Genomic DNA, 25,737 nt, shown 5'->3' with positions numbered 1-25,737 from the left:
ACAAATGAGGAAGTCATTCAAAATGTATCTAAATACTTCAGGGTTGCTCAAAATACATATTCAGTAAGACAGCCAGTACATCACACTCTACACCACCCCCCTGCTCTTCATGACATGGATAACATCCTGTTTCTAGCTACTTGCAAAACCAACAGGATTCAAATGCAGATACAGAACAAGAAGATTGCTCACAAGAGGGGGCATATGTCCTCTGTGCATCTGACCAATCGTGACCTGCTGCTGAGGAGAAGGCATGATGCCAACATTGAAAGTTTCTGGGCCACTGGACCCTGAACGCATAACAGCTGGTAGTGCTACAGAGCCATGCTCTACCTTCCCTGTTCGGTTGAACTGTTGCTGTAAGATGGTAGACCTAAAAGAAAATGTATGAGTGAATAAATAAACAGACAGCTAGATGGATAAGAAAATAAATAAATAAAATAGAAAACTGCAATAAGGAATTACTCATCCTTAAGTAATAAGTCCTGCCAGATGTTCTTCCTTTAGGATTTTAAACTGCATTTCACATCATTTGGAGAAGCTAAAAAATGTCAGTCTTTTCTTCCAACCATTTTCTAATACTTTAGAAAAAAAATACATCTGCAGCTTTCAGCAGATCAAGTATTAATAGCACTAATGAGCAAGCAGCAAGGAAAGAAAGTAACGCACACTTTTGGTGTACATGGAACAAAAGCTTTACCTAAGATGTTTCACAGGCAGAATCAGAACAAGGTTTATAGTATAACAGACTGTTCTGTTTCAACTGTGTCAGAGGCTGATCAAAGGAAGCACAAATGCTTTGGAGAAGGTTTTTGTGAGCAACCTCTACATTTAGGATAAAAACTAACATAACTCCCTTCTTCACACACATATGCACACAGTACTTGCCAATAATCTGGAAGTCCAGATTATTACTTTACCCTTGTGAGGCCCCATCTGGAGTCCAGGTCTGGGGCCCCCAGCACAACAAAGATGCAGAGTTGTTGGAGAGAGTCCAGAGGAGGGCCACGAAGATGCTCAGAGAGCCGGAGTACCCTCGCTATGAAGACAGGCTGAGGGAGCTGGACTTGTTTGGCTTAGGGAAGAGAAGGCTCCAGGGAGACCTCACTGCAGCCTTCCAAAACTTAGAGAACTTTTAAACAGGAAGGAAGTCATCTTTTTACACAGGCAGACAGTGATAGGACAAGGGGCAATGGTTTTAAACTAAACAAGGGGAGATTTACATTAGATATCGGGGGAAATTTTTCACTGAGAGAGTGGTAAAGTATTGGCACAGGCTGCCCAATACTGCACAGGATGCCCCATAACTGGAGGTACTCAAGGCAAGTTGGATGGGGCCATGGGCAACCTGATCTAGTGCTTGATTTAGTGAGTGGCAACCCCACCTGTGACAGGGTGGTTGATCCTTGAGGTCCTTTTCAAACCAAGCTATTTTATGACTTAGAGCCTGAGCTCCATTGTTCAAGAATCAACTTACCATAAATTGGTACCGCTGCTTGTTGCCTTAACAAGCATTTTTACTACAGAAAAACCTACCCTACACAATCCTATCGTGAAGCTAGACTGCAGAATTGCCTGGAGACAGTTCTCGCTTCTGTTAAGCTACTCTGTAAACAATTTCTGAAGTGTAATAACTATACTGTATTTTGACTGATGAAAAAAGTTGCCATTACTAATGGATGCAGTGCAGATATTTACTCCTGTTGTACACACTCACTTCTTCGGTGAAACAGACTCTTCCAACATGGTTGATTCCTCATCACCTTCAAGACCAAATCTATCTTTACTTTGTTTCTAGAGGGAAAAAAAAAAACCCACAAAGTTAAACAATATAAGTAGCTTCTTGGCTGCTATCTCTCCAGTATTTTCTTGCCATTTATCAGAAATCTAGTCAAATAAATTGCAGTCTTGTCCAGTGCTGAAAACTATGGTTGTTAGGATTTCTCATTTTTGAAAGAATGTGCCAATATAGCTTCCACCCTTGGAAGAGGTTAAATTGTCCTTCAGCATCTAAGAGACCAAGTTCTAAGTCCTGGAAGACCAAGTGTATGAAGCGAAAAAGCCGTGTCATCTTTTGACTCAGGATCAGCCAACCAGAACTCAGCTACAAACTACCTTAAGAATCCTGAAATGTCATTATATGGTGCTACCTACCACTAGGAAACACACACCCATAGGAAAGCTGTATTTAACAGGGTACCAAGCTCTTTCACCACAGTTACTTCATATACCTGGACAATCTCAAGATCTGACTTTGAGGAAGGGCTGGGTTTTGTTTGTTTGTTGTTTTAATTTTATAACCTAGTGCAAATACACAGCTTTCTTTCTAACTCGTTAAATGACTTGCACTCCAAATATTCAGAAGGCAAGAGGGAAATACTCCCTAATTTAGAAGCTTTAGGATTCTTAAATACATTTAAGAGGAACTCTTCATGCATATCCACATACGTGCATGCTCAAACTTTCTTCTGAAAAGTCCTTACTGTTTAAGTTTCAATTTATGCATGAAACACTCTACTTCTATTTAAGATGACATCTTGCTTCCAGATTAGCAAGAAATAAAAAATAAAAAATTAAAAAAAAAAGGATTAAAAACCGAGTAAAAGCTACTCAGGTTTAGGATTCCTTGTCAACTTGTGAAAAACAACTTATCACTAAAGCTGCAGTATAAGAGTTTGTGCCATTTATTTTTTTAAAGGAGCAATAGTTCAGGAGGAAAAAAATGTTACCAATCCACATCAGAATATATGAGCTGAAATAGCCCTAAAGATGCCAAGAATCATTAACATTATGCATCTGAGAGATGAACCATACTTCATAATATGCATCAATGATGCAAGATGGCTCAACAACTGGAAACTGCATGCTTCTCATGTGCACCATGAAGTATCATAGGTATTTACTGCTTAATCTGTTCCAACTTTATCCATTTTTAAATTGGCTTTGTCAGCAGACTGCAAAGAAGAAATCAAAGACTGGAAATGAGTAGAAACATGCACATCTGCTCTATCAGAGACTGCTTTTGTTTGAAATTAAAGAGCAAAGCTACATGTGAAGTTTAAGAGAGTGAGAATTGAGTATTAAACCGTCTGTAGAAGTTTGCTGTTTATTTAACATATTAAGTCTGAGATTGACAACCCCAAAGAAAACACATTTTGGTATCCAACAACCCTCCTCAATCTCTGATTTCATAACACCTGATGTTACATCCCACACCACGTGAACAAGGGCAACAAATTCCCCTAAGCTACCTTGTTTTCTGTCACTCCTTGGCTATTAAAAATCTGCTAAAGCAAATCATTAAGGTTCAGCCAAACTGCATCAAGTAAAAACTCTGCAAGGAGTAAACAGTGCTAACTGAAGTACTTCAGAGCACAACATTATCTACGTGTGAATATTAATTCTGGAGGTTCATATCAACCTCTCCTCTCTTACCAGGCACACTTCACAAAAATAAATTTCAAGGCACTCTTCACAGACATCAATTTCCTCCCTCTCTCTGCAGAAAGGAAATTTATATCTTTGCTTTACTGACCACAGTATTTGATTTGCAGTATGTCAAAAAATGACTTATTTACTCATTTTTGCCAAAATACTTGCTTGGCTTTGATGCAATATATGCAACAGACAAGACAATTATTACACAGTCTTTAACACAGTTTTAAATGCTGATCATTTCTTCCAACTTAATTCATTGCTTTGGTCCATAGCGTGAAAGAGCTAGCTTAAAAGGACTTTTTTTTTTAAACAGTTCCCTGGATATACACCCATAAACAGAATTTCACCTCCCATATGAAGCTGAACCCAAGCCCAGGTGTGTTGTATTGACTCTGACCCATATTACCTCTACAGTTAACAATCTTGATATCTTCCAGAAACAACCACATACAGTGAACTGAAATAGCTTATCATACTTAAATGTAAAAGTAAATAATGCCAAAACACTGGATAGTACTGACTTCTGACTGAGAAAAACTGCAGTTTGCATTCATTCAAGCTTTGGCACTGCTATACAGTGATTTTACAGCATTTTTCCTAGACATCATCCTAATATTATACCTTCTTCAGGATGATATCAATATAACCAGCAATTAACTGAGAGATCTGCTCCCCTTCAGTGGTCTGTACTGAGTAATAGCTTTCCTGATATTCACCAAAATCCTAGAAAAAAAAAAAAAATTAACTCTTTGAAAACAGTGGATCAACAAATAAACAGTATCAAATGTGAGATAATTCCAATTTTAAAATGGCTTATATGGACACTTGGTTATATCTAACAGTAGATTAAAAAAAAACTACTCCAAGACTACATATAGAGGAAGAAGGAGAGAAGGATGTTGTTTATTCGTACTTAAAATAAGATTCTCAAATCCAAATAGCACAAGAGCAGTAGATATTTAGTCTGACTTTGTCAGTCACTGAATGGAAGAGGAAACCTGAGAACTGTATTCTAAAGTCTATCACCCATGCCAGTGGAAATCATGTCCATTAGAGTTCTTTATAATTTATGTTCACAACCTGAAAGCCACAAATTACGTTTTTAATGGTAATTTCCATAAGGGGTTAAGCAGGGGTTAACAATGTTTCTCATAACAGTATTGTTGTTAGTCACAGAACAGATTGAAAGAGTGCTTTTTGGGAAACTGATCCATGTAAAACATCAGAATACAGGCTGACCCTAGGCTCCAAGATGGGCCAACTTATTACTATAGGACTCTGTGGCTCTACTTAATTCTAGAGAATTCCAGATATTAAAAATTATATTAAATAAATTGTTGAGATTGCAAGTCTATCTTCCTTTCCCTATGCCACATAGATTCTTCTCCATTTTGAGGATGCACAGAAAGATTACCAGAGTAAAGCTTTTAGGTGAGGCAGCCCAGCGTTTCACAGTTGTCAGTGGCCATTCCTGCAACACTTCTTTGGTCTTCTCATCTACACGCATCACTGAGTCCTTAGTGACACCCAGCAAACGAGGAACCAGCTTGTTTTTACCTTTCATTTTTTCCTAAACCAGAGTGTAAAAGATTGTTTTCATTAAACTGCAGCATGCCAGAGAAGAAAGGAAAGAAAAAATCATGATGAATACACTGAAAAAGAGAAGCATGCAGATGAAAAAAATTTGAGCTACCAAGCTCCAATTTTTTCCAGCCACAGAAAGTGAAATTTCAAGCAATGCACTAACATCAACAAGTTCTTGTCTTTACTTCATTTTTACCAAGCAGATCAGAATACACTCCATTTTCTGTCTCCTAGTAAATAGAAGCATTTTAAGGAGGAAATCTTTGGAAGTCACTGGAAAAAAAACATGACAGCAGCCTTTCTAGAAAGAAGAAATATTAGAAGAAAAACCATATTAGAGAAGCTGAATGGGAAACTGGAAGACTGAGAAGCTGAATTACCATCAATTTTTGCTCTCAGCCTCTCCACTTCCCTACAAAATATCTGGAGAGTAAAAAAAAACAGGAAGGGTGACTGGGATTTATTTGGGCTGTAAGTAAAACGAGATTAGCCATAATTTGTTACATTCTGGATTTAAAATTTTAGTTCTTTTCAATCCACAAGAGCATCCTAACTCACGCCAGCATGACAGGGAAGGGGCCAGAATTAATCAGCATGCTACAAGTTTCTCTGCCTGAATTTACTGGGCATTCCACCTCTTCAGTTTTTTAAGGTCACAGAACATAGAACACAAACAACAATTTGCTACAAAATCTATAATAAAATAGTAATTTGATGATTCATAATAAACAGCAAGTACTCCAAGATGCCTAATGAGGTACCTATGCTCCGTACAATAGACACTGGCCTATGATACTGAAAATGAACACAGCTTTGGATAGGGTTGAAAAGACATTTCACAGCCAGGTTGCTAGCTCAACAGCTCCTCTGAAGAGCTGAGACTTTCTTCACTAAAATTAACTAACAAGACATTTTTCCTTAAAAGAAGCAAAAATTATTTCAGAGGATACTCCATGAATATTATAATCCTCTGCTTGTTTTTTCATTCTATTTCCACCTATCCACTTCCACAGAGTTTACAGGTGACTCTAGGAAAAGGCAAGGTATTGACATTCAGCTACCTACAATGATTCTTCACTGCGACTGAGGCAACCTAAAAGTGAGAACATTTTCCTATGCTTAGTTTTCTTTCCTTTATATGTCAGGAGTTACTGGACACTGAAACATTAGTTGCTTCAGTCCACCTTTAACAGTAAAGCATTAAAATCTTGGTATCAATTTGTTTCACCACCTCTAGACCACAGTCCACCTTATTGTAACAACTAAGAAAAATTAATCATGCAACTCATGAAGTTCTTCATCAGATGCATGTTTCAGCATGCAATTCATATTACTATTAAGTAGAAGCAGCTTTTGAGGGTTTTTTTTGTGTGTGTGTGTTTGTGCGTGTGTGTGAAGACTTCTATGATTGAAGTACTTTGTAACCAAAGACAAAAGGAGAAATGTCCATTTAAAGAAGTCCATTTAAAGTTTCTTTCTGGAATTCAGTACAAGTATGAAACTGAAGTGATCCTCTCCCATACGGTCATTTAAGCTTTTTATTTTTTCTCCCAAATGTTGCCTACAGAAAGGTTTAGAAACCTTTGACCTTTGTTTAGTGGAGACACTGAGGTAATATATAACCAAGCACATCATACAGTCCGCAAGAGCTAACAGAAACCAACCTTAACAAGAAAAAAGGACACTCCGTAGGTCCGCAGGGAGCGAGCGAGCTTCACATACTTCACTTTGGCTTCTATTTCAGTCATCTCACCACAGTTTTTATGTTCCTGCAATGAGAATTCGGTATCATTTAGAAATAACATTCTTTCTGGAAACAAAATTAAACTGATAACAGGCAACACGTTTTTTATGCTTAGTTAATAATCGTCCAAATTAAAACACTTGAAACAATGGTAGGTAGAAATGTAAGAATGACTGTATCCAGTAATTTCTGATATCAAAGTATACAATAACCATGACCAGCATCTATTCTATCTGTGCCTCAATCAAGCAGATTTAAACTATTTCTGAATCACTTCAAATTATGGGTATTGCTGCTATTTGACACCACTAGGTTTCATATTGTCAACGTCTCCTTAATTATACTATAAATCATTTAAAGCTCATTTAAAACTTCTAGCACTCACAATTTATTCTGGAAACAGACTATTTGTGCTTTGTGCTCTACACCTCTGATTCATAGTTTCTTGAGATTCATGCCTTCTAACTTCTCATCTCTTGAATGGGTTTCCTGTGGGCTTTTGTTTTTTCATTCTTCTTTGCCAATTGCACCTTTATTACAATCACAATTGTAATAAATCACAATTACAATCACAATTACATCACAAACTGAAAATAATTCTACAGGTGATTGTTTTTTCAGAACAGTTCAACCTGAAACATTCATCTAGGTATCTTATAACTCCATTTCTATTTAGTATTTAAACAATTTACTCATTACATTTTCTTACCTGCAAGAAATGACAATTACCAATACTAGCCTATTCAAACCTCCTACCAACATCTGCCTTCCTATTCCAAATCAGTTCTGCTGAAAATCCAGTCTTGACTTGCCAGTATTCAAGTACTATTTGTGGGTTTCCCTGGAACACTCCATCTCCCTTGACAATCATCTTCATCTTCTGAACTGCTGGTTGCCATCTCCTTCGTGCTGATTGATGGCAGCAGGGGGAGCACCAGCAATACGGGAAAGATTTCCCTATTCCAGCTTAAGTTCCCACCTTAAAGCTCTACAGAGGAGCACTGACAGGAGCAATTTCAACTCTAGAAATCTTCTTGCATCCTAAAAATGCTGACTGATCAGATCTCTCAAATTCAGCATAGCACATGGTTAGGATCCTTGATGAACATGGAGCATAGACATTGTAGATGACTTAGAGAAAGTCATCTGCCAAACTCAAAAATTTTATAACTCAGGAGAACGGTTTTCCAAAGAGACAGCCTAGTTCCTCTGACTTAATGTTGTAGCTTGACAAGAGTCAAAGCCCTCACTGATTAATATCCATACACTGACGTACATCACTCTTGAAACTACTCAGACCTGGGCAAGTAATTTGCTATCAGTCCCACACTTGGACACGAATGAAACTTCTTTGCTTAAACTACAGTGTCACCATCACCAGCTAGAAGTATACAGAGAAGTGTACCTTCAATGTAAATGAAGTGCACCTTCATTTACAAGCATGTATTACAAACTCCAGTCTGAAGATTCACCAAGCTACAGAAGTCCTACATTATGAGTGTTACAGACATATAGGAAAGTATCTGACCTCCTGCTGCTCTTCTACTTCTCTTTCAAGACAGCAAGTCTTGACAGCAAAGTCACTGGTACATCTTTGCAGAAACTGTATGACTTGATTTCAGCTGCTGACCTCAGAATTTTCAAATTAGATTACACTCCCAAATTCATATTTCAATCAGTACAGACATTTCAGGCATCTATAGCATTCAAGTTTGAGAACAATTCCAACAGTATTAGTACTTGAGTACTCAACTGGAGACTCAACTGCTTTGAGTCTTTTACAACCATGTAATTTCCAGGTACATCACAGGATTAAAGTATTAGCTGGAAAACTCCATATTACTTGAAGCTCATAACTTCAAACAGTGAGTGCATGAAAGACTGTGCAGAAGTACTGAAAATGGTTTTCCTAAATATGCTTCTGCTTTAGTACAAAAATACATCCTTACATTTCAGTGCAACTGCGAAAAAGGTGTTATTAAGTATTTTCTCTGTCCTTTTCAACAAAGTACACTGACCAGTCACCAGTGAAGGAAAAAGAATCAGGACAAAAAACAGTCAGTTTTGCAGTCTCGCAATTACCTGAAATATTCTTTTTTCAGCCCCTCTTTGTTTGGTATATTCTTTAGGTAGGAATTCTTTTAGGCTAGGAAACAAACGAACAAATATTATAATAGTTAATAGTGCCTTCTTGAGAAGGTATGCTTTCCACACTCCTTAACTGCTACTGTCACCCAACCTTCCTGAACTGGACATAAAATACCTACATTGTCTTTAAACTAAAAAGACAGCAGAATGCTTAAAAAATGGAAATAATCACAGAATCATAGAATGGCCTGGGTTGAAAAGGACCACAGTGTTCATCTGGTTTCAAACCAGTCGCCTACCACCGGACCAGGCTGCTCAGAGCCACATCCAGCCTGGCCTTGAATGCCTCCAGGGATGGGGCATCCACAGCCTCCTTGGGCAACCTGTACTCGCTAGCTCTGGCATAACAAAAGCTTTAGTACTCTTAAATCTAATTCTAGATGGTTGACTTGTGGCTCTTGAGCTGCAGAGAAATTCAGAGCAGTTCTGATGCAAGGGGCATACATGTCTAATGTACATGACGTGAGAATGGGGTTGCATTAACAGGACAGGATCTACCAAATAACATTAACTTTGGCTTTCCAAGAAAGCAGGAAGGGCTTCCATGGCCAACATCACCATGTGATTGCGAAAAACAGCTGCATAGCAAAGTGGCATTCTGGGGAAATCTGGCACCCTGTAATGCCTAATAAGCCACAGCCAAATGTCCCCTCAGCAGATGGAGCACTGATGTATGCAATAAGGCTCCTACCACAGAAAACACATGGGATCTGGCTACTCCTGCTTGGAATACTAAAACGCATTTAGAGTGTGACAACCTAACAATAGCTACACTTCAGGTCACCCAAATTTATAAGTTAACAGTGTTTACTCTAAAAATCCAGGTTTGTGTTTGTGTTCTACATGAGGTCCAAACTGGATCTGTGCTTGAAAGCCTCCAAACTCACAGGCCTTCTCAAAGGAGACAGGATGGGAACCATTCAGAATGTCATCACGAGCCTGTGCAAGGTAAAGAAAGACATATCAAGGACACTCAAGGTAATTATTCCATCTCTGAAATTCCTTAAAAGTTTAAGCACAGGCCAAGAATCCAGCAACAGTTTTCTGTCTGAATGTCTTTGTTATGTTAATCATAAACACACCCACAATGGAATAATAATCAAAGGGCTAGATTCTTTTCTGGTTAATATCTAAAGAGGCATCCTGAAATAACGACTGTAAAATCTTTCATCAAGAAGTGGATTGACATACATTTCCTTCAAGATGTACACACAAAATACAACTTAAATTTATACACACTTATGCGCACGCATATACATATATATAGCCATATACATATATATATGTATACATATATGTGGATATGCATACAATACACAGCTTAAAAGCTCTTATCTTACCACCCTGTAATAGCAGCGAAAATGAACTGCACAACTCACAACTGAAAAAACAAACAGCAAGAGGTGAAGGGAAACAGCATTTTACTCCCCTTTATTTACAATTTATGGTCATAGAAGATGATGGATTATTCAGCTGCAGAATGGAATGCTCATCTATCAGTACAGAAAATGACAAGACAGTAACTATGAACACTGTTGTAGGTGCACACACTGAAAGAAGTATGTAATGAGCAAGAGAATAGTTCAGAGTGATAATCCTCTAAAATTCTTGAAAATCTAGTGGAGACTTCCAAGCAATATCATTTTTACAACTTGCCACAGAGTTGTAAAACGTAATTTAGAGCAATCTCACTTGAACATTATACTTGCAAGTATAATGTCTGAACATCCAGTTAAATAAATAAAACCATTAATTTATTAAAAAAACAGAACAAATTGTTTAAAACTTTACTGATATCAAACTGCACTGTAGCCAGCTGCACTGGAGTATGCACTTAGAAACCATCCTCTACAAAAAAAAGCACTTAACTTTGCTAAGGTTTAAACATCTTCAACAGTTTGGGGAACTACCTGAGTGGGCTACCACTGTGATAAACGATACAGCCCACTTCAAGAAGGAAGCCACCTGCTGTGTGTTGTCTAGGCTGCAGACTGAAAAGAGCATGAGGAAGATGTTCTCTCATTGATAGGCAGAGAGTAAAAAGGTTTAAGAAGCAGAAGGCTGACTGCAAGTTTGAAATGATGTTCCATGTTATAAAGAATTTGAAGACCTATGCCCAAGAACTTAAAAGGCTGATGTAAACACAAGGCATTATTGAATGTTTTAAGGAAACCAGGAGAAAGCACATCCCACACAGCTAGAACTTGTGGTTCACACAGCGTACCTGAACATAAAGCAAATTCAGTTGAACAGGATCTCTTGAATCTACGTTCTGGTCTGAATAAAAGAACTTCCTTCTCAACAGCAGTGTTTCGTTCTCGTCAACTCCTTGCTCTCTAAACGTTCGGCTATGATCCAGCCAATTTACTGCAACAGAATCAGGCACACACACCCTTTAATATGCCCTGTTACCAGTGTTGATAGCTATTGCGAACATAATATGAAAATTGCCCTTTCCACTGGAGGGGGCATCCAGCAAATAAAATATTGCTTTTATTTATGTTTCTAGTCAGTGTTGACGGTTGCTACAAATGAGAATTTAATGAAAGAACACCATGCTGTGAAACTAGAATTTACTACAGTGCAAAACACCATGAATACCTTTGAAGAAATAACAGCAAAATCAATGTTGCAGTACTAAATTCAGACCTGCAAATCTGCACAGTGCAATTATTTGAAAGCTCACCAACACATTTGTTCCACCAAAAGCAATTCTTTGTTCACTTCGCTTTTCCTTGAATACATTTTGAAACATCTCCCTCCCAGTAAAAGTTAATCTTAGTCCCCAGATGTTAAAACAAAGATGTTCTCACCACTTTGCATATAAAACAAGTTAAATATTGTCTTAGTCCTAACTGTATTTACACTTAATGAGTTTACTTTCAAAGACTTAACAACCTTAACATGGCTTTCAGGAGGCATCAATAGTTAGACATCCTACTCGAATGAAGGTGTGAAAAAGGCCAATATGAAAATAAAAATACTCCCTTCCCAACTAAATTCTAACCCCACAAACAAAAAGCAACAACAACAACAAAAACTTCAAAAGTCAAAGTCTCAAAGGTAGGGGCAACAGTTTGTCTATTTAACTCAGTTTAAAAGTACAAAGCAGAAGACCATATATGAACAGATATACCATACACCATATATGAACAGATGCAATACAAGCAGGGATCAACTGCATCACACTGAAGAAGCCTAGATTGCATTCCTGTTGCATTTCTTGTCCTGTTCTGTGGAAAAACAGTAGAGCAAGAATCATCCTGGAGCACACTACTCACAATCATCATCTGTATGAAGCTTTGCCTTCAATTTTTCCATTTTTCTTTCATCACGCAACAACGTTCTATCTTTCTTAAGTGTGCCTGTACTCTCTTCTTTCTTTTCTTCAACGCTCTCCTGGATTAAAGAATATTCCTCATAATTTGTTATTCCTGGAATTATAAATAAACCCAGTGTTTGTAACAAGAATTTAATACATTTTAGAATAGGTATTTTCCATACATCAAAACGCTGGTGGTTCATTTTCAAGTATAAGAAAGACACTATGGAGAAAATGCAAATCAGAGCACCCAGGCTATGGGGAACGGGATCCCAAAAATAACCTACAACTCCTACATTGGCAGTTCTTCAATACCAGGCACTGTACATTATTTCTCTGTGTGCTGCATTTGTCAATTTCAGAAAGATATCACTTCTGTTTATGTATTTGCAATATACTGTGAGAAACAGCCAGATTAAGAACATGAGAGAACATAAAACAAGTAAATTCCAGAAAGGAGATGCACCATGGTAAAATTCTTTTCATGGATGCCTACCATAATTTCCTGAGAACTGAGTAATTTCAGCTTGTCAACAATGTGCAGAAGCTAGAAGAGCAGACTGAGGAATAAATGTACATACATGTATACATATTTATTTATTTCTTAATTAAAGATTTTTAGAACTCTTGACTTGTCCTGTGACTTCTACATGAAAATGAATTGAAAAATCAGTCCACAGCATTCATATAAGCTGTGTTGCTCTGATTTCTGTTCCGCTCACCTTTCTCCACTGTTTGGTGATGCACATTTCTGTTTAATATTTGCCTATTTGACTACACTGTGAAAATTACTCAAATTTCTTTTTAAAGTGAATTAATTGCATACACTGGAATTTAGCATAGGAACATTATAAATAGATACATTTAGATTTAGCTTAATTCATTTCGCAGACAAATTATTCCCAATCAATTTAAAACCACTAATTCCAAACGAGAACTATGCAAGGACGTAACATGATTCAAACTGTTCTGTACTGAATGCACATTTATAGTTATCTTTGAATAAGTTTATCAAAATGTCTGCTTAGGTAAATGTAAAAGCAGACTATAACCAATAGAACATATTTTAGTCAAACTCCTTCTCTGGATAGTTTCCATATGCAGCTATTTAAGCACTACAGTACTGAGACCAAACTTAAGGTTAAGGTACTGTATTATAACTCAAGTGTATTTCAGGATTAACAGCTTCTATGATATTAACGTTGAGTTCAAATTTAGTTCTATTTCTCTACTACCTAGAAGTAAGCTTATGTAAGAAGCTGCACATTACTGTCACAAAACCCCGCGTCCTCAAGTACCAAATAAATCAATGTTTAAGGACATAACTAATTCTCAACTGACTACAAGGAAAACTGGACAATAGCTTTGAAAAGGGTTTGGTAAATGTTAGCTGATAACAAATTTCAATAGCTTTTGAACATGCACGGATTTATATGTAGCATTTAACATGCCAAATGACAAATAAAAAAAGAAATTCTTGAATATGTAGGTTCCAGTATCTTACCTATCCTGCTGCAAATGGTAACAAGCAATTCACCAACAGTTTTGGAATCATCCACCATGACTGTCTTCACCGAACCATCCAACATACGTATTTTCTGAGGTCTCTGTTTCTTTTTGTACTCCAGTACATCCTAGGAAGTAAACAGTACAGTTTCTACGTGTTTATGGAAGCCACAACAAAAAAATCAGCTCAATAGAGTAGATATTTGAAGTATGATTTCTCAATTTTTTATGCACACGGTGCATCAGCATCAGGGAAAGACTTAAAATTCTCCTACTCCTCTGAATGCTAAACATTTTTCTTGCTTGAAAAATCAGTCCACAGCATTCATATGAGCTGTGTTGCTTTGATTTCTGTTCCGCTCATCTTTCTCCACTGTTTGGTAATTGCTAAGTTGGGAAATAGATTATCTAAAAACATGCTGATCAAAGAAACAGACTTTTGCCATACCCCATTTCTCAGCATGTAATAATCCAGTGTTCTTCCAGCTTCCAGCCATATACCTTTACGAGGATCTTCATCCGACAAGAACAATCCATAGTCAGAGGCTGTGGAACAGAAGGGACAGCTTATTGAAAAGTATGAAACTTCATAATACAAACGTAGTTTCAGTTAAGGCTATTCAGCTTCATACTTACACTTCAATTACATTTACCTCCCATTCTTAACAAACTTAAAAAGAGATATTTTTTGGTCCTTCAGAAAATATTTAGATTAGCAGCTGATATCAGAACAGAGCAGGTATAAGAGAAGACTTGAAAATAGCTTCACTAAGCAAGAGCATTTATCTCAATTGGACCATTTGTATTATATTTACAGCTAGGTCCCTCCAGCAAGACCTTTTCTGAATGGCCATAGAACCTTCTTACAGGGCCTATATCCTTGCAGAGCCAAAAATAAAAACAGATGGGATTTAATCACAGTATACTATTTTAAGCAACAATTCTGTTTCCAAATATGATTTGTTTTAACCCATAACATATTGAGTTTAGGATAAACTTCTAAATCTTTTTTGGTAAACGCTCCAGGTTTATACACTGAAGAAGATGCAATGCTTTTAGACTCACATCCATAACAACCATCTCAGGATAAACCTGCAGTTATCATAAGCTAAGCATATTCCAAACCAATTTTTTCGGAATCACAAGTAAATGGTAGAATCCTAATAGCCACAGAAGGCCAAACTCAGGCTTAGGCATAGAAGTCTAAAGTTCAGGCATTCAAACTGAAGATCACGACTGCCAACTCCAGCTCTACTAATTATCTCTTCTTGATTAAAAAGACACATGAACATTCTTCAATAAATCCATGGTCTCAAACAGCATAAGCTACTGTTCATCAGCTGAGATTGCTGTAGTTGTGGTCCTAACATTTCAGCTAATGCCTGTTTCCACAAAAGCTGGCCAGCTGTGTGCACATTCTGTCCCAGCAGTGCAGGGATGGTGACTTGTTTATTTTCAGCCATACAATCACACCCTCTGATCAGAATGTCAGGTAAACACAGCCACAGTTTTTGGACAATGTCTCAACTTCAGTGTGATGTACAACAATAATTTACACATATTCAAGAGCTTAATTAATGAAGGAATAACTGAAAGATACCAAGTTTTAAAGAAAGAGCCCAGCTCGGTAAGAAGAATTTTTCCTACAAACCCTAATTAAAAACCCCACTGAAAAGCCAAGTGCTCCATACAGAGATTTTAGGGACACAAATTCAGCACAGAACCAGTTATATAAAATTTTAGAATCTTGTGCCTATAAATAGCTTCTGACCTTTACAAACAGACAAAGTGCCTTATGCAAAGCACAGAATTAGCAAGGCAGCATAGACTGCTCTAATTTTCATTTCTGGGGAATGCACCTCAGTAATGAAATAGCAGTGGCTGTTTAGCTTGCACGTGAATAACATGGTCATCATCTCTGTCCCAGTGTGCAGGCTTGCTGGAGAAGAGAAATGTGTACGCTGACAGTCAAACCACAGGATAACTGTTGCGAAGGTACAAGTTTGATCAGTCTGCACTGTACCACCATGAGTCTTCCTAGCAGGCAAAGAAACATTTTAACAGCCACAATGAAGAGGAAAGGATATGTTGTATCTATTCACTGCAACTTCAGAAAGGTGTTCCAGTTTGCAACTGCACTACAAACATGTATAAAGAAAAAACCCTACTATACAACCTCAAGAGAATTCCTTGGCTTCTCTATGCAATTTGTGATATTAAGGGATATTTTTTACTGAGTTTCATCTGAATTAAAAAGCTGCTCAAAAGAATTGCCTTGAGAGATCAGTATTGAAAAATGCACGCGCTATATCTGAAAAATTGATGCCCTAACTAGACTTCCTAAGGGCTCCTAAAATGGGTAAGCATAACAAAGTGAAACTGATATCATCTGTTACTAGCAAGTTGTTTCTAAAAGTTGAGATAAGGTTTTCAAAAAGCCTCAGAAGTTAGAAAACTAAGCAAACTGTTTTGAAGATTACATTCTGATCGCATTATATGCAGTACAGAATCAAAGGATTCCAAACAATCTGGATTTCTGGACAACTTTGGCTACATTTAAGCCAGACTTTTTTTTGCCTGAGTGAACAAAGTGCATTTTCATCTAATTTGATTTGAGTAATACATCTCAGTGTTCTGAATACTATTTTATTTAATGAGTTTCAAACATCTTCCTTTGCAGGCTTTGGAGATGAGCAGCCATTTTTGGTAATTCTACGTTGCCCTTCCTTTGCTGAAGTACAAGTCTACCTAAATTTTCCTAGAAAGCACAGCTTTAAACATTGCTTTAAAAAGATGCTACCACAACTGTCTTTCATTTGCCTGTCAGAGAACAGATTTGACAAGGCTGGTGGAAGTGTGTGCACAGAGAAAATGATCCTTCAGACAGACAATTAATGATAAAAGTCAATGTTTCACAAAAAGAAAAAACAAAAAAAACACCTTATGTAGAAAAAGCTCTGTCTCACAGTGAGAAGGAAGAAAAAAACCAAATACATCTTTATTAACTTAAAAATCTTTCCCTTTCATCCAGAGTCTTACTCAAACAAAAACACAAACCCTCCAACCTAAAAGATAAATGGAAAAAGAATAGGCTGTAAAAAAATTAAAACAAAAATCAGTCTGTTTATTTTTTAGGAACTCACCTTGCCCCATCTGAGCCTCTGGCACTCGTTCACGAATAACTCTACAGGCATCATACACTGCAGTGGATGGTTCAAACTGCATCGTCTTCACAACATTGCATTGGCGGACGCAGATCTTCAAGGAAAGGGCTACCATGGTGTCAAGTCACTTGCAATTCCCTACTGAAGTGTCTGAAAGAGCAGTGATGCATTCATTATTGCTCAGAATTTCAACTTCATGTCTTAATGTTCTCAAACTTCTCATTTAAGAATTAAACGAGTTCACTGGAATGATACGTTCTCAAATACATTTCTACATGAACTCTTACTGGCATCATCAAGCTACCACTATCCCCCCAAACAGATATTTCTCTCAGCATACTGGAAATTCACTTTCAGAAAAGGTGTGTATCCACTCCTAAAGGTTAATATTTTGTTCAAGATACGTCAAAATGCTGCACAAGAATAGAATTTACTGTTCACATTTACTGCTTTTCATCAGCAGAAGCCAATATTTACTACTAAGAGAAAAGCAACTCCATAATTTTTAATGAATTCATTTTTCAATCTTCAGTATGACATTTAATAACAAACTCAAATCATTGGTCAATTTTTCAGATAATATGCTAATTTCAAATCAGAACTGTTATTTTTCCTTCTCCTTTTCAGATCCTGACACCTAGGGGCAAGGGAAACAGGAAGGAGTAGGTTGCTTTCCAAAGACAAAGGCATTTTCAGATGCGAAAATCAACTGCCTCCCGTAACGATGAAAATGACTTTTCTCTCAGCTCACCTTCTTGTTAGCACTTTAGATTAACTGGCAACCAACATCTCAGAGCAATCACATAAACAAAAGATTCACAAGTATGCAATACTGTGTGTTCTTTTCAAGTCTCTAGAAAATAAATCCATTAGATTTTTTTACCCAGTTGTGCAACTACCAAAAGCTTCAAGAAGTTATTTTTCATTTGAGTTCTATTTTAGAAACATCACTGAATTTGACAGCATTTTTCTACAGAAACAGGAAGCTACAGATGCTTTTTGCTCTGCTTCATTTTATAGATGGTCTGGGTTTTGTCTCAAGTGTCTTCCCTTGCTCTCATGACACTCCAAGCCACACTCCCATCACTGAACTTTCCGTAACTATCTCCAAGAACTCTACAGAGCTAAAGCCCTTTCTCACTTGCTGAAATGGGAAAGAACCACCATTCACATTTCAACAATGTTAAGAAAACAGAGCTCCAAAGCACTGAGCTTCTCCAAGGCACAAACAACAGACAAATCATTCTTTCTACTGATACCATTTAGGAGTCACTTTTGCTCTAAGATGCCATTCTCCACTATATTTCTGGAGCAGCTCATCCATCCGCATCTTGATAAGCAATATCATCCTATTTTATTTTTTTTAATTAGTTTCAGAACCACTCAGTACCAATACAAAATGCCAGACTGCATCAGATGCTAAGACTGTCCAACAAAGGGCTGAATGAGAGAAATGTGCAAGAAGCAATGTGAAGTGCTTTCCAAATCCAAGAGTGCCTGACAAAAACCTGGATTTTGAGCCAATCATTCTAAGTGAAGGTCTGTAAATGAATGAAGATCTTTCCCTACTAATGCTTAAAGCCCTCCAAAACAGTCCAAGACTTCAAGATTCAACCATTCAGAATAGTAGCAGCACAAAATAAATGCAGAAGAAAAAACTGCTCCCTCCTCTGTCTGCAGAGGAATTTAATGCAGCTCTCTCAGGACTCTCCCTCTCCTATTTGCTATTCTTCTTTAAAAGAGTAAGAGATATAAACTGACACGAATGAACAGAAGTTCACAAGAAATACAAAAAGCTCCCCTCTCCTCCTCTGCTTTTTTTATTGCACCCAAGGGTGAGACTCATAAGCCACCTGTATTGCATCTCAAATCTTGAGCGGATATCTCGTTCAAATACTGCTGCTTAAAGAAGGAAGGACCAAAATGTATTGACAGTCTGGTCTCCTTCAAACTCAATGCTCCTGTTTTTGGATGTCCCCAAAGATACTTTATTATGAAAAGAGTATGAAGGGACCCCTATTGGCTTCTTCCAGCACTGTGTCCTCAAAAATCAAAGACAGGTTCTCATCTGTCACCTTCAGATTACCCTGAAGCTCTAAATATCCCCACCTAGTTTTCAGCAGGTGCTGAGACAGTTTCCATCTTCTGGGTAACAGCTCAAACAGGAGAGCTGCTTTATCTAAAACAAAAACAAAAACCCCACCCTCCGTATTCCCCAATTCACACCACATTTAAATATTTCTCGGTGCAGGTAATGGACTCCCTCTTTTTCCTTCCCAATATTACTCACTTTCAGGAATAATGGACCAAAAAAAACTACAGGATTCTTTTGATTTAGGAATAATTGTTTTGCCTTGTATACACTGTAAGCAGAGGAGCAGACGATTTCTAAATCAGACCACGACTGATCTGCGCTTGCAAGGCTGGAGATAGAAATTTTAAGTTACGGACCTGACAGGACTGGGAGAGGTAATACAAGCTCCAAACACAGCGAGTGAACCCAGTTCTAGCAGTATGTATTTGGAGTTTGAACACCAAGGCTTGGAGCTGAGTCCTCACACAGCCTGTGCTCTGGGAAGTCCTGACCAAACAGGAGTATAACTAGTGGCTGAAACACGATAAGCAGGTGTCCTTGTGCCCAGAGATAGTTTGGACAGACCATGACAACAAGCAAACCTATTTCAAGTGTAACAACAAATATATTGCTAAACACTGAAAAGACCCACAAGTGAGGCAGTGTTAAAGTTCTTCAGAGAGCAGTAACAGGCTGTGGGGATGCCTGCCATTCCAGCTGCAGTTCAGCACTGGTAACTGCTATGACAGCCTGCTGCGTTCCAGCTCCAGAATTTAACAGCTGCCAACATTTCTGTTTGCACAATCACATTCACCCAATTCTGACACTTTTTTTTTTTTTTCCTGCATTGGCCATCATATTTAAGAAGACTCATTTCCTTAGTTTTGACAGAACTGGGTTATGGAGTGATTATCTAACATACCTTGCCAGAGAATCCAATGCACTAGTCATCTTCAGCAGTGGAACAGGAGCACCAAGTGGCCAAAGGATAATCACCCTCATTGGGTCTCATTTGGGCCCCCAAGAGACCAGCAAGTCACTAACTGGGGAGGATAAAACTTGCAGCAGGCACCCATGCTTCCATTTGCACTAAACTGAATTTTCAGCAAATGCTACTTTCTCTTTCCCAAAAGCTTCTTCCTTGAAACAAGTTCATAAAATGCTGTTCTACTGATTCAGTGATCTGATAGAAAATAAGCCAGAAGGCATAAAGGTAACGAAGGATAGCAAGTCATAAGGCAACAAGTCAAACAAAAACAAATATAGTTGTTAAGTCCCCTTGAAATGCCTCCAAATTAACAAGAACAAAGTCAATGTCAAAACATACCCACTCTCTTCTTCTACTGGAAATGCATTTGAAATGCTTCTCCCTCGTGGTATCAAGTAACAAATACACAAATTCCACAGCATGTTCCCTGAGAAGCTAAATGGCAACTGAGTGCCCAGCTGTGCTGGACAGGGAAGGTGGCAGTGGCATTAAGACTACCCCATCAGCTGCTGTGCAAAGAAACAGAAGGCGAAGCGTAATTATCTCAAAAAGCATTTTACAAGGACTCTCAAGAGACATGTAACCCAGGATAAAAGGCTGTGCCTATGAATATTGACAAGAACAGAAGTTTGCATTGTGTAATTCAAGTAAAAATCAACCATCATCAAGCTAAAAGCATACAATAAAACAGTCGTATGATGGCTTACGAGATACATGAGAGATTTACAAGAAATGAGATTTACAGGGGTAACCACTTAGCAAATACTGCATTCCCTGATCATCCACAAAACTGCCTCGCTTCATTTGTATCATCCCTACCCCCGTGCCTGGGGTGTCTGGCAGTTGAGGAAATACATATATTTTGAGCTACACTGCTAAGCAAACAGAAAACACAGATCGTTTATTTTCTTACTTATTAGTTTAATACTATCTCTGGTTAATGTTATGATGATATTGACACTCCTTTGCTTTCCATTTCCCACCCTTGCTAATGGAATGTTTTAAGTGAAGTGCAAGTCAAACTAGCTGCATTTCTTCAATAGGCAAATGTGGAACAACTAACATTGACATGTCAAACATGAACTACACCCATCAGCAAAGCTGCCACTGTCTGTGTCGTTGGTGAAAAACAAAGCTCTGCTATGATTTTGCAGCAATCTGTCTTCCTGTAGATGTTCCTTAACTCATTCATTTAAGCTTGACCAACACATATCTAGGTCATAAGACTCGCAATCTAAAAGCCTACATTTATACATATTACTATAGGCAAAGCTATGCATTTTTATAATAGAGTAACTTTCTAAGAAAATCCAGTGGGTCAGAAGTTCTCCATTCATCTTAATACCCTTGTCACTGCCTTGGTGGCACAAGGCACCAGAAATATAGGACATGTTACTTTTCAACTGTTCATGACAGCTGAACATCTAATTCTACTGCAACATACCGAACATTTCTCCAGTGGGTTGGTACCTGTTAAGATCTTAAGGAAGAAGTACTCAAAACCACAAACCTTGTTGTAATATTAACCACCTACCTTATTTCCAAAGTTACAAACATAAATCAAAGTGCCATCTTTCACAATCAGTGGCGGGACCACAGGGCAGGCAGGAAGATGGTTGTGCAGGCGTTTAGATTAACAGAACTTTACTACAAACTCAATGGTACTTTAACCAGTTTGGTCAATGCTACTGTTGTCATCTTTTGTACTTATCCTGCAAAAGGTCAGGCTCCGCCAAACTGCTCTCAAAGGTGCCGTTAATTTTCTTAGTACACTAGGCAGATTCTCTGTAGGATCACTGTATTGTACCTGCCTGACATACTGTGGTTGTGCCTTGCCATTCATAGAATTGCTCAGGTTGGAAAAAGACCTTTTAGATCACTGAGTCCAACCACGACCTAACCAAACTGTTTTTAAACACATCCAGGGATGGTGACTCAGCCACCTCCCTGGGCAGCCTATTCCAGTGCTTAACAACCCTTTGTGTAAAGAAGTTTTTCTGATACCCAACCTAAACTTACCCTGTTGCAACTTAAGGCCATTTCCCCTCGTCCTGAGAAATGGGGGAAACGCATTCCCCTGAGAACACTGTAGAGAGGTGCTTCAGGAAGAATTATCACTTACATCCAAGTAACTTACATGTCTATGCTGAACTCAAAGTCCAATTAGTGTTTCACTGGTGAATTTAGAAGGGAGCAGTACACACTATTCTGGCAGCCAGAAATAAAAGAGTCCCAGTTCTCTTCAAATTATCTTAAAGATGAGAGGAACGACAGTAAACATTAACTTGTGTTCTATGAGTACAAAGGTATCAGCTGTAGAAGTGATCAAAAGTAGACAAAGTCTCAGGCACTGTATGCTGTCTGGGTTGGCTAGACAGAGGTCTTTAAATAAGCAAACAAAATAACTACAGGTCTTCCTCCCATCACATAACATAAAGGTCACTTAATGCTATTCCACAGAACATTCTTTATTCTGTGCTTGTAAAACGTACATGGACAATTAAATGCAAGATCTTTTTTTTGCAAGATCCCCTAAAAAAAGACCCATTTAACCATAGGGCCCATATACACACACACATCACGTCCTGATAAGCAAGCTTGCATTTAAATCCTTCAAGAATATCAGCAAACTCACAACACTTACGTGCAGTGTGCAATACTAAGTCTTAAAAATAGGCAACTTGAAAAACAGTAAGCTAAAGGTGAACGAGGGCAAGCTTAGGAAGCTACTGTAAAAGTAGCCTTTAATTATTAGCAGGCACTGATCATGTTTGACTGAAACAAGCTCTAGTGTGGAAGTCCTTAGTCTCAAGAGTTAGAAGCCTTGACACAGCAGTCAACAACTAAACTCTTTAAAAAGGGCCTCCAGGCCTTTGTTCTTATTTGGCAAGAGCAGCACAGAAGAAAGCTGAAATAAGAGAGTATGAGTTTTCTGCAAGTCAGAAGAGGTGAAGCAGCATCCTTTTGCTAGGTTCCTCTATAAATGCAGTGCTTCCCCATTAGGCATGAGACCTTTTAAGCCTTGCCTGGTAGGACAGCAATGAAGATGCTCACAGATGCTACCAGTATAACTTATGCAGTACTGAGATATGTGCACTTATTTTTAAAGTGGGGAGGAAAAAACAAACAACAGCCTGCTTGAGGCGCTAATCTACATTCGTAACAAGAGCCACAACTTGTTTGAAGTCAGATACATGCTTAATTTTGAATATATTTCTGGGAATTTAAAAGCACATAAGTGAATTTAAAAGGACAGAATAAATTAAGATAATGATTATTTCTTTCTCTATGGAAGAATTAAAGCAATGCAAAACTGATTTTCCACGGCAGATTTAATTGTTTCAAGCATTCCACCCACATATTCTAAATCACACTGACAGTGGCAGTAGGTTGAACTACCAAGTGGGCTGCTAAATCCAGGCTTGCAGAATTCTGCATATTCACTCCACTTTCAAGTGATGAAATCCATGAAATTTTGAAGAAAGTTCTAAAGCCTTATGTCTGGTTGTGGTTTTGAACAGACTCACTTCAATGTTTTGTTTTATTGCATTTATTCTAAGTCAAAGTTCTGGCTATATCTGCCACTTCTTGACGACCTCCCCAAAGTAGAATGTGATAAACCAACTTGTCAGAGTTGCTAATATAGTCATTAAGTGACACAGCCAGGATGTGACCTACTGGATTCATCTAATAGGTCTAAATATTATTCCACATTCCTTGATTCTTTTTCAAGTGGAATGAGGGCACTACTTGCCTTCAGAAGCAGCTGTGCTACATGGGAAACAAAAACTGACTCCTGTGATGGGCTGCATATGGAATAGTTCTCTGTTCTCGCTGATCTGAAATGCTGCACTTAAGAGGCACCGAAGCTGCTTTCAGTAAATTTTGATCAATTTCTCCCAACAGTCAGTTAATACATTCTAAATAGATCACTAAAACAGCAAGCGAGGCAGAGGAAAAAAAAACAGTAAGCACAAAATGTTATTTGGATGAATTAAGTGCTATCTAGTAATTAGTATTCCACATAATTAAGTAAGAACTCAGAAGAACTTGAAGGAAGACAGCGTGAAGTATGGCAGTTATGCTGCTAATTTCATCAAATGGGTATTTAAAATATGTTTTTCTCCTTACAATATTTATTGGAGAACTCAACATTAAGCCAATTGCTACCTGAACCTAACTTATTAATAATTCATTTCTGTTTCTACCTTTGAAATGCCCTTGATTCCATTTCCTGTAATAATACTGAGGCAATCACAACATGAATCAATACACAATACCACCATTTCTGTACCAATTATATTTTCAATAATGTTCATGTCACAAAGTTTACAGAAAATCAGTAAAAAACCACAGCAAAATACTGTGAAGAGAGCAATGATAATCCAACATCCATCCTTCCCTACAAAGCTAGTCATGTAGAATGGTGATACTTCCATTCCATCTTGACAAGTCGACACCACAGCTGACACACCATCTATGAGCCAAGTCACACAGTTCATAAAACATATCAAACTGAACAAGAGTAGATCATGTCATCTCCTAATACATTCAAAAAGTTATCAGAGATTTTCCCAGTCTTGCAACCTCCATCACCCACTTCAAATTTACTGTGAATGCACTTCCCAACCACTGTTTGCACTACCTAGAATACCAGAGGATTTTCAGATAGTACTGCAACAAGTTTGAATGAGCTTAGTGCACACTCTTTTCACTTCCTGATGCTAGCAAATGAATAGAGCATAGGAGGAAAGGAGATAAAGACAGTGTTTTTCTACTTCACATTTTCATGCTACCCCAGAGGCTGAAAACCAGCTGTAATTTTTTCTAACACCAGATTTCCGGCTGAAATATCAGTCTTTCCTCTATCTTGATTACAAAACAATTCAGATTTAGGGAAAAAAAAAAAAAGAAAAATAACACTACTCTTTCAACAGAAAACAAACAAAAAACGGAATGACTGAAAAAGAAAACGCCAATAAATACACAGAGACTCAGAAGGAAGAGCAACAGTAAAGAAGCAAGGCCCATAAACTGTAGAGAGCAGAAGGCTCAGTTACTACCACAACAATGACATCAATGAAAACAGAAAAGGTGAGCAATGGCAGCATGCTTGCACTTACAAAATCAACATTCTTGAAGCGTTCGTAAGATTACTGTACGCTAGCTAACTTCAATCTGGTAGATTTTCAGACTTGATAAGGCCACGTGTTACTGCAACAGGATACCATCCTTTTATATTTCAGCTCTAATAGGTTTGTAAGGATTCAAGAACCTTTGAAGAATTGTTACACATGAAAGGATAAGAGATACATGCTGACAATGAAAGCTGTTAAAACTGGACATGGTCTGACTACTGCAGTCAATGAGGAAAGAATTCCTAAAGTCTAGGAGAATTCATCCCCCCAAACCAGGAAAAAGACACAGTTACAGCCTTCCTGATAACAAAATAGAAAAGCAGAGACACATGAGAAATCTAACATTCCTCAGTGACTGGTTCAAGCAAGCAACTCAGCCTTCATTTATTTCCAGATTTAAAAGTATTTCCCAAGGTAAAAAGCTCACAACTAATGGAAAAGGAGATAATAACATTACAGAGTGGTGTAATCTCTATGAAAATTTATGAAACTGGTTCAAGGTTGAGGACAGCCCACATCTCTGAGGAAACTAGGATGGAACTCCAAAGCATCTACTACTGCAGGGATAAAAAGGAAAAAACCTTAAAATATTGCTGGGCTTTTAGTAGGGCTTAGCAGTGTGCAAGTCAAG

General features: G+C 37.9%; 2 protein-coding genes across 10 annotated transcripts in view; one reads left to right on the top strand and one right to left on the bottom strand.

The window, feature by feature from the left end:
• RPS27L (ribosomal protein S27 like) overlaps positions 1-25,737 on the top strand; it is a 334,929-nt gene that overhangs the window by 187,745 nt on the left and 121,447 nt on the right. The gene's annotated exons all lie outside the window — the stretch shown is intronic.
• The window catches only part of TLN2 (talin 2), a 147,834-nt gene that overhangs the window by 74,987 nt on the left and 47,110 nt on the right, over positions 1-25,737 (bottom strand). For all 8 annotated transcript variants that reach the window (XM_048955828.1, XM_048955831.1, XM_048955827.1 and 5 more), the window contains 12 exons: positions 16,886-17,056; positions 14,191-14,288; positions 13,741-13,870; positions 12,196-12,348; positions 11,139-11,281; positions 9,726-9,853; positions 8,849-8,912; positions 6,687-6,791; positions 4,853-5,008; positions 4,060-4,161; positions 1,718-1,794; positions 193-373 (listed from right to left, as the gene is read on the bottom strand). In XM_048955828.1, the coding sequence (XP_048811785.1) occupies positions 193-373; positions 1,718-1,794; positions 4,060-4,161; positions 4,853-5,008; positions 6,687-6,791; positions 8,849-8,912; positions 9,726-9,853; positions 11,139-11,281; positions 12,196-12,348; positions 13,741-13,870; positions 14,191-14,288; positions 16,886-17,021 (1,473 nt within the window). In that variant the 5' untranslated portion in view covers positions 17,022-17,056. The remainder of the gene's footprint in view (positions 1-192; positions 374-1,717; positions 1,795-4,059; positions 4,162-4,852; positions 5,009-6,686; positions 6,792-8,848; positions 8,913-9,725; positions 9,854-11,138; positions 11,282-12,195; positions 12,349-13,740; positions 13,871-14,190; positions 14,289-16,885; positions 17,057-25,737) is intronic.

The sequence above is a fragment of the Lagopus muta genome, chromosome 10, assembly GCF_023343835.1.
Source record: "Lagopus muta isolate bLagMut1 chromosome 10, bLagMut1 primary, whole genome shotgun sequence".
Lineage (NCBI taxonomy): Eukaryota > Metazoa > Chordata > Aves > Galliformes > Phasianidae > Lagopus > Lagopus muta.
Note: the sequence above shows the minus strand (reverse complement) of the source record. Positions and strands in the feature narration are given on the sequence as shown.